Raw genomic sequence first — 9,532 nt, 5'->3', positions numbered from 1 at the left:
TGTCCATTGGTTGGCATGGGTGTCTTGATGGGCTTGGCCTTGTCCAAGTTAAACTTGTTCAACATGTCATTGGTGTACTTGGTTTGACTTATGAATGTGCCATCCTTGAGTTGCTTGATTTAAAATCCAAGAAAGAACTTCAACTCTCCCATCATGGACATCTCGAACCTATTTGTCATAATCCTACTAAATTCCTCACAAAAAGCCACATTAGTACTACCAAATATTATGTCATCGACATATATTTGGCAAACAAAGATATCATTATTGACTTTGCGAGTAAACAAAGTAGCATCGGCCTTTCCTATCTCAAAACCTTGTTTGAGTAGGAAATCCTTTAAATAATCATACCAGGCTCTAGGGGCTTGTTTGAGCCCATAGAGCGCCTTGTCGAGCTTGTAGACATGGTTTGGATACTTGGGGTCTTCAAAGCCCGGTGGCTGCTCTACATACACCAACTCGGATAGGGGGCCATTGAGAAATGCACTCTTCACGTCCATTTGATATAACTTGAAATCATGATGGGCGGCATAGGCAAGTAGAATATGAATTGATTCTAGCCTAGCCACCGTTGCATAGGTCTCCCCAAAATCCAAGCCTTCAATTTGAGTAAATCCTTGAGCCACTAACCTTGCCTTGTTCCTTGTTACCACGCCATGCTCATCTTGCTTGTTGCGGAAAACCCACTTGGTTCCAATCACATTTTGCTTGGGTCTTTCCACCAAGGACCAGACTTCATTCCGAGTGAAGTTATTCAACTCCTCTTGCATGGCTATCATCCAATCTGGATCATCAAGTGCCTCTTCCACCCTATGAGGTTTCAAAGGAGAAACAAATGAGTAATATTCACAAAAACTTGCTAAACAGGAACGTGTAGTTACCCCTTGTCAAATGCTTCCCAATATGTTATCAATGGGATGATCCCATTGAATGGATTGATGCACTCTAGGATGTGGCACTTGAGTTGATCTTTGGATAGGGCCATCATCATCATCATTATCATGGTCATGATCGATTGGAAGATCACAATCATGAGCTTGTGGAGGGTTGACCTCACTACTTTCTTCATTGTTGAGTTGTGGTTGAGCTCGCTCATTGTTGACACCATCTTCATGAGAATGACCTTGTGCTTCTTTTGATCTCCCATCTTGACAATCTCTTGTTGCGGAAGCTTCACCATGTTCATTTGATGAACCATGATGAATGGTTGGATCAAGATCATCATGCACAACATGGTCTTCATCTTCGTCTTCAACGGGCTTTACTTCACCAATAGCAAGCTTCTTGATTGCTTCATGTGGGGCTTCCTCATTACCTACATTCTCAACATTGACTTGCACTTTTTGAGAGCTGTCGGTTTCATCAAAAGTCACGTCTACCGTGATTTCAATCAAACCGGTGGTTTTATTGAAAACACGATATCCATGTTCATTAGTACCATAACCAAGCATGAAACCTTCATCAACCTTTGGTGCAAACTTAGAACTTTTGGATTTCTTGTTAAGTATGAAACACTTGGATCCAAAAACTCTAAAGTAGTGCACCTTAGGCTTTTTACCGGTTAGAAGTTCGTAGGCGGTCTTTTCTCTTATCTTGTGAAGATATAAGCGGTTGATGGCATGACATGCCGTGTTGACCGCTTCCGCCCAATGGTTGGTTGGAGTTTTGTACTCATCCAACATTGCTCTTGCGGCTTCTATGAGCGTTTGGTTCTTCCTCTCCACAACACCATTTTGTTGTGGAGTGTATGGAACCGAAAACTCATGCTTGATTCCTTCTTCATCAAGAAACTCTTCAATGTTGGTGTTCTTGAACTCCGTCCCGTTGTCACTTCTAACTCTTTTGATTTTGACATCAAACTCATTTTGGGATCTTTTTGCAAATTTCTTGAAGATTCCTTGAACTTCACTCTTTTCACGCAAAAAGAATACCCAAGTGAAATGAGAATAATCATCAACAATTACAAAACCATATTTGTTACCACCAATGCTTATATAAGCGACGGGTCTAAATATGTCCATGTGAAGCAACTCCAATGGCCTTTCGGTTGTCACAACATTCTTGGCGGGATGTTTAGCTCCAACTTGTTTTTCTGCTTGGCATGCGCTACAAATCCTATCTTTCTCAAAAGAAACATTTGTTAGTCCAAGGATGTGTTCGCCTTTTTGAAGTTTGGCCAAGTTCCTCATCCCAACATTGGTAAGTTGGCGATACCATAACCAACCCATGCTAGATTTTGCCATTAAACAAGTCTCAGGATTTACTCTATTTGATGTGAAATCAACTAGATAGAGTTTCCCCTTTAAATGACCCGTAAATGCAATAGAGGAATCCTCCCTTCTATAGACTTCCACACCCTTATCCGTAAAGAGACAATTATAACCCATCTCACAAAGTTGTGAAACAGACAATAAATTGTATCTCAATGAATTCATAAGTAAGACATTGGAAATGGAATTATCATTTGATATTGCAATTTTACCCAAACCGAGTACTTCACCTTTTCCATTGTCACCAAACACAATATTTCCACTTTGATCATGACTTGGTTGGAATGATGTGAACATGTCCTTCTCTCCAGTCATATGATTGGTGCATCCACTATCCAACACCCAACTTGTTCTACCGGAGGAATATTCCTACAAAGACAAATTAAGCTTTTGTTTTAGGTACCTAAAAAGATTTGGGTCCTAGGGGGTTAGTCACATAAAACTTGGGCACCCAAACACTCCTCATAATTTCCTTTCTCTTTTGGGCACCAACATACTTAACCACAATCTTGCCATCCTTGCCCCAACAACACATATAGTCACTAGCATAGCACCGTGGAAGTGGTGCTTGTGGCTTGAGGACATTGGATTGCTTTGTCTTGATTGTCTTGGTATTTGTAGGTTGGATCTTTGGAATATAGACCTTGTTGTTGGCCTTGCATATAAGCTCATCAAGAGCAACGCCCTTGTTGAACTTCACACAAGGCACACCATTTATCATATTCCTTCCATTGGCCTTTCCATCATACCTATTGTAGCCAATGCCTTCCTTGATTGATGGGTGCCTTGATGACTTGTATATAGTCTTGTTAGATTGCTCTTGACACTTACACCCATTCTTCAATATCATCTCCAACCTATGAATCTCCTTGTTTTTCTTCTCTAACTCAACAAGGTTAGTTGCATATGCATTTACATCAATTTTATAGCATCTTTTACAACCATCACTAGTGGAGGCATTAGAGACTTCGGTTGCCTTAGGAGAAGTTGAAGTGCTAGCCCAAAGAGTACTATAGTTTAGCTCAAGATTTTGATATTTTTCTTCCAAGCTTGTGAGGCTTTCTTTAGCTATACTCTTTTCATTCTTAAGGCTAGCTATTTGATCACTAACCGAGGAATGTTCCTTAGTCAATTTCCCAATTGAGTCATTGGCTAAAGACAATTCAACGGTTAGCTTCTCGACCTTCATCTTTTCCTCGGCAATAGATGCTTCAAGTGCAAGGTTTTTCTCTCTCTTGAGTAATTATATCTCCTTGCAACTCTAAACATCTATCCCTCTTCTCTAATTTCTTCATTAGCATTTTTATTTTAGTGAAGGCCTTTTTACTAAATTTCTTTATCATGGTTGCTTCAATTTCTTCTATGTTATCATCACAACTATCATACTCATCACTAGAGGAAACGGGTGTAGTATGTACCTTCTCCCCTTTTGCCATGAGACAAGTTGGGGTGTAGTAGTCGTTGTTGATGAGGTTGGAGAAGAGCCTCGGTGGTGAAGATAGGTTGGAGAAGAGTTTTGGTGGTGAAGTTGAGTCGGGGAAGATCATGGTCAGTGAAGAAGAGTGGTGGATGGCGATGTTTGCAGCTCCCTTCTTCTTCTCATCATCACTTGAGTTGCTATCACTTGACTCCCATTCTTCCCCAAGATGAGCTTCACCTCTCTTCTTGCCTTTGTTCTTCTTATCTTCATCCTTGTCATGCTTGTGCTTCTTTTTCTCATTAGGACAATCGGCTATGAAGTGACCGACTTGACCACATCCATAGCAAAATCTCTTTTTGAACCTTCTCTTGCCATCACCATAGGTCTTGCGGTTGCTTTTCTTCTTCATAAACTTTCTAAGATTTCTAATCACAAATGCAACCTCCGCATCGGAATCTTCTTCTCCACTTGAGGATTCATCCTTCACTTTCTTCTTCTTTTCTTGACTTGAACCTTTATGTTGTTGAGTTGCTTTAAGGGTGGCACTCTTGTTGAATCCCATTGCATTAGGATTTTGATTGTGAGCATTGATTGCATCTTCATCTAGACACTCATGATGCTTGAGCTTTGAAAGAACTTCTTGAGGTGTCATCTCATCATAACCGGGCCTTTCCATGATCACGGACGCTAGCATGTTGTTCTTGGCTCTATAGGTTCTCAACATCTTTCTAGCAACTTTGTTGTCATCCCATTCGTTGCTACCAAGAGCTCTTATGCGGTTGACCAATGCCATGAGCCTATCAAACATGGATTGTGTTGTTTCATTTTGCAAGAATACAAATCTTTCCAATTCACCATGAAGTAACTCTATGTTGCCTTTTCTCACACTTTTATCTCCTTCAAATGATATTTTCAAAGTATCCCAAATTTGCTTTGCACTTTCCATTCCATTCACTTTTTTAAACTCATCCGGAGCTAGGCTTGACACAAGCAATGCTACGGCTTGTGCATTTTGATGGAGGTTGTGCACTTCTTCCGGAGTTATCTCTCTATCTTCATCGGTAGGAATCATCACACCAACATCCACAACTTCCCAAAGTCTTGCGGCTATTAGATGCATCTTCATCTTGTAAGACCAATCGGTGTATCTTGTTCCATCAAAGTGAGGTGGCTTGCCAATATTGACGGACGGAGTATGTAGTGTTGAACCTTTCATGATTTGTCCATAGTCAAAACTCATGTGTGAATATATTCCTTTTCCATGAGCATGCTCACTGGCTCCAATATCACTAGCGGCATCTTTGTTTGCTTCATTCTTGTCACTAATATCATTCTTGCCACTTATTGCATCATCAACCTTCTTGCTCAATTCTTCCTTCAACTTGCTCATCTCATCTTGCATCTTTTTCATTTCATCTTGAAAGAGCTTGACTTGAGTACTCATCAACTCTTCAGCTATTTTCTTGGCCATTTCGACGGCAACGGCTTGCATCTTGTTGGTCTCCGACATTGTTTCTTCTCACGTGGTAAAACGCAAAGAGAAGACCTTTCTCTGATACCAATTGAAAGGATCTAACAATGCCTAGAGGGGGGGTGAATAGGCATATCTAAAAATTTACTACAAATGCTAAGTTCAAATCTGTCAGCCACTGTCGGAAGTCCCGACGTTTGGGTCGGAACTCCCGACGTTGTCAGAAGTTCCGACGCAAACGTCAGCAGTCCCGACGTCTAAGTGAACTACAAAAGCAGTGCCAAATTTAACTTTGCGGATAAATAATCTTACAACCTCACTTTCTAGTGGTTTGGTGAAGATGTTGGGTCACTCCCTTGACGTCGTAATGCCTCCAAACCGTAGATCGAGTCCAAACCCTAAAATGGAGATTTTGGAGACAAAGAGACAAACATATACAAGTAATCTCAAGCAATCACAACAACAACAAGCACGCGGGACACAAGGATTTATCCCGAGGTTCGGCAACCCCACAAAGGAGCTCCTACGTCCTCGTTGTTGAGGTGACCACTAAGGTCGGAGTCTTTTCCACCTCCTTGCCTCTCTCAAAGCGACCACAAAGGTCACTTGAGCTTTCCACTAAGAAATCGAAGGGTGATACAAACTTTCCAAGGCTCTTCCATAAGATGGAAGCTCTTGGGCAACGCCTAGCCGGCTAGGGGCAAAGCCCTAAGAGTAATAGACGCAAAGACAACCGGCTTGACGAAGAAATCAAGTGCTTAAGCTTTCCAAAGTGATGCTCTCACTTAATCCACTCTCCTTTCACTCAAAAACTAAGGGAATCGACGATTGGAGCAAAGGAGGAAGGAGAGGGGTGCTTTAGTTGCTTGGGAGCTGTTCAGCACGAAGTGAGTCAACTATGAAATGAGTCCGTAACGGTTAGAAGTGAAGAGAGGAGTATTTATACTCCAAGTGAAAATCCAACCGTTCAGATCTACGTCGGAACTCCCGACGCAGATCCCGGGACTTCCGACGTAAGCAGAAAATACTGTTCACAATGGGTCAGAAGTCCATAGGTGAAAGTCAGTGTCGGAACTCCCGACAAACGTCGGGACTTCCGACAGTCGAAACTCCCGATGATCGTCGGGACTTCCGACGTGCACAGTTAAATAGCCAGCCAGCACCGCTGATGCCGAGACTCTCGGCTAGGGTCAGGTCAGTGTCGGAACTCTCAACGAACGTCGGGACTTCTGATGGTCGGAACTCCCGGTGAACGTCGGGACTTCCGACGTGCACAGACAGCGAGCAGTCAGAAGCACAGGTGCCAGGACTCCTGGCTTAGGTCGGGACTTCCGACACCGAAAGTCACAGAAAATTATTCTATGTGCTCGTGAAGTGCTAGAGTGACTCTTTTTTGATTTTATTTAAATGCTTGAGCACTCTATGTTCCTCAAACCAACTGAACTTGCATCCCTCTTTATAGTGCGGCGGATCCTAAACTCAAAAACAAAATTAAAACCTTTGGAGATCATTTTGAGTTCATCCGCCTTTACAACTTAGAGAATTGAGGGATACCATTTCATCTTTATCAACTCTTTGAATCTTTCATGGGACTAATAGCTGCAACATATCTCATTAAGATCACATTAGTCCCTAATTTGGATGTCATCAATACACCAAAACCCACATAGGGGGCAAATACACTTTCACCAAACCAGCGTCAGTGCCGCCCGTGGTAGTGGCAGTAGTGGTGCCGCCCGTGGCAGGGGCAGTGGGCACCGAGGCCCCAGCCGTCAAGGGACTGGGGGGGCTGTTGCTGCCCGGGGCGGCATCCATGCTGCCGGGAAGCCGTGTACCTGCAAGCACAACTCTTGACCCAATGGGTGAAGAGGAATCATCAGCAGCATCCAAAAAATTGAGTGCGGTGGGATCCTGGGGCGAAGTGGACATATCGGCAAAAGGAAACACCGTCTCATAAAAAACAACATGGCGGGAGATGATGATCTAGTTGGAGTGAATATCAAGACACCGATATCCCTTGTGTTCGGAAGAATACCCTAGGAAAACGCACAAGGAAGAGCGAGGTGATAGTTTATGTGGAGCTGTGGATGATAAGTTGGGATAGCAGGCGTAGCCGAAGACACGAAGATGATCGTAGGAGGGCTACGTGCGATATAAAGCAAAGTGGGGGGTTTGGCCGTCTAAGGTTTTAGTGGGGTGACGATTAAGGAGATAGGTGGCGGTGTGTAAGGAGTCAGCCCAATAAATGGGAGGAAGACTGGCCTGGAACAGGAGAGAGCGCACAATGTTGTTGACAGTGCAAAGAGTGCGCTCGGCCCGCCCATTTTGTTGAGAGGTGTATGGGCACGACATGCGAAGGACAACACCATGAGTGAGGAAGAACGTGCGGGCCGAGGAATGACCGAATTCACGGCCATTGTCGCACTGAACTGCCTTGATGGAGGAGTCGAACTGCGTGCACACATACGAGAAAAAATTAGAGATTGCACCAAAAGTGTCGGATTTTAGGCATAAAGGAAATGTCTAGGTATAGTGCGTGTGATCATCCAAAATAACAAGATAATATTTGTAACCAGACACACTAAAAACTAGGGATGTCCAAAGATCACAATGTATTAAATCAAATGGGCGCTCTGCGCGAGAGTTTGACAGGCTAAAAGGGAGGCACACATGGCGACCAAGCTGATAGGCATGGCAAACATGAGTATCATGGCGCTTATGACATGAAATAGCATTGGAACTAATAAGCCTGGACAGAGCCTCATGACCGACATGACCAAGACGGTGATGCCAAAGTGTGGTGGAGGACGCGGCAGCGATGAGGGCGGTGGTGCTGGGTGGTGTCGGCGGAAAGAACAGGTATAGATCACTCGTGCTATTGCACCTGGCGATCACGCTCCGTGTCTGAAGGTCCTTCACAGAAAGGCCGAAAGGATCAAACTCGATAGAACAGTTATTATCAGTAGTGAAGCGACGAACGGAAATTAGATTCTTAATAATGTTGGGTGAGACTAAAACATTAGAAAGAACTAAAGGACGTCGCGAAGTAGAAAACGAGTGAGATCCGACGGAAGTAACGGGAAGCGAAGCCCCATTACCAACAATGATAGATGAAGGACTTGATGACAAAGGAGTGTGAGAGGATGAAATTATACCAGCGTTGTTGACCATGTGAGCACCGGCACCAGAGTCAACATACCATTCACCTGATCCAGGTGGAGTCAGTGACATGGTACTGAAGTTGCTGGTGAGGGACGATGTGTCGAAGGACCCTCCATGCATGGGAGTCCACGCCTGCTGCTGTGGTGGTGGCGGGGCGTAGCCGAACCCGGGAGGGGCACCGACGCCGTAGCCGTATGGCGCCATATAGGGGTGTGGTTGTGGCTGAGGCACAGCCGTGAGTGCCGCCTGTGGGGGGCGATACGCGCCTGGAGCGTTGCCGGGCTACTGTGGATGTGGCCAGAACTGAACCGTCCCCGCCCACGTGTTGTAGAGGAGCGGGGGTGGACGTGGGCCACCAGCAGTGGGCGTGCCGGGCTGCTGGTTCTGCTGTTGCTTGCCGCCGCGGCCACGGGGTTGGCGGCGATTGCCCTGGCCGCCACCAGTGGCACTGCCGTGGACAGGAGCGCCACCTGAACGGCCGGAGAGAGCACGGGTCCCAGAGCCGGACGAGTCGGTGATGAGTGTCGGCGGCGCTGGGGTGGGTGGGGCGTCAGTGTCGGCGATGACGTCGTTGAGGTCGATCTCCTCAAGGAGCAGCAGCGTGCGTGCCTCCGTGAAGGTCGGGAACGGCTGGCGTAGCTTGATGTTCGTCACCATGGGGCGGAATTTGCCGTTGAGGCCGCGGAGTAGTGTGAGGACGAGGGTGCGGTCGCCGACGGGGTCGCCGAAGTCGCGGAGGGTTGCGGTCGTCTCATGGTGTCGGTAGAAGTCCGTGATGGAGGATGACCCTTGCTTCGCCGTGCGGAACTCGACGGACAGCAACAGCGAGCGCGACTCACGCTGGCCGAGGAATTCGTCCTCCAGGTGGAGCCAGGCGACGTGGGCATTCGGGTTCTTCAGCATGGTGGACTGCTGCAGGTCGGCGTTGATCGTCCCGTAGATCCACGTGAGGACGGTGCAGTTCATCTACACCCACACCGGCCGATCAGCGTTGACCACGTCGGTGAGAACGTGATCGGTGAGGGCGTACTTGCCCAAGACGACGAGGAAGAGGGCACGCCAACGGTTGTAGTTGTTGGCCGTGCGATCCAGGACCACCGGCACGAGCACCTTGATGTTGAGGACGGCGATGGCGGCGGCGTGGACGTCGGCATGATCGGCCTCATACTTGTCGAGGACGGCGGTGCGGGTGGCTGCGGCCTTCTCGCG

General features: G+C 46.1%; 1 protein-coding gene across 1 annotated transcript; it reads right to left on the bottom strand.

Moving 5' to 3' along the window:
- Positions 1-8,605: 8,605 nt before the first annotated feature.
- Positions 8,606-9,289, bottom strand: LOC136511303 (uncharacterized). The gene has a single exon (XM_066505420.1). The coding sequence runs from the start codon at positions 9,287-9,289 to the stop codon at positions 8,606-8,608; it is 684 nt and encodes a 227-aa protein (XP_066361517.1).
- Positions 9,290-9,532: the final 243 nt, after the last annotated feature.

Source organism: Miscanthus floridulus, chromosome 16 (assembly GCF_019320115.1).
Source record: "Miscanthus floridulus cultivar M001 chromosome 16, ASM1932011v1, whole genome shotgun sequence".
Taxonomy (NCBI): Eukaryota; Viridiplantae; Streptophyta; class Magnoliopsida; order Poales; family Poaceae; genus Miscanthus; species Miscanthus floridulus.
This window is presented reverse-complemented; position numbering and strand designations above follow the sequence as displayed.

Bases quoted from the DNA above. Each gene is read 5' to 3' on its own strand.
- LOC136511303 (XM_066505420.1), bottom strand. From the start codon at position 9,289: ATGAACTGCACCGTCCTCACGTGGATCTACGGGACGATCAACGCCGAC.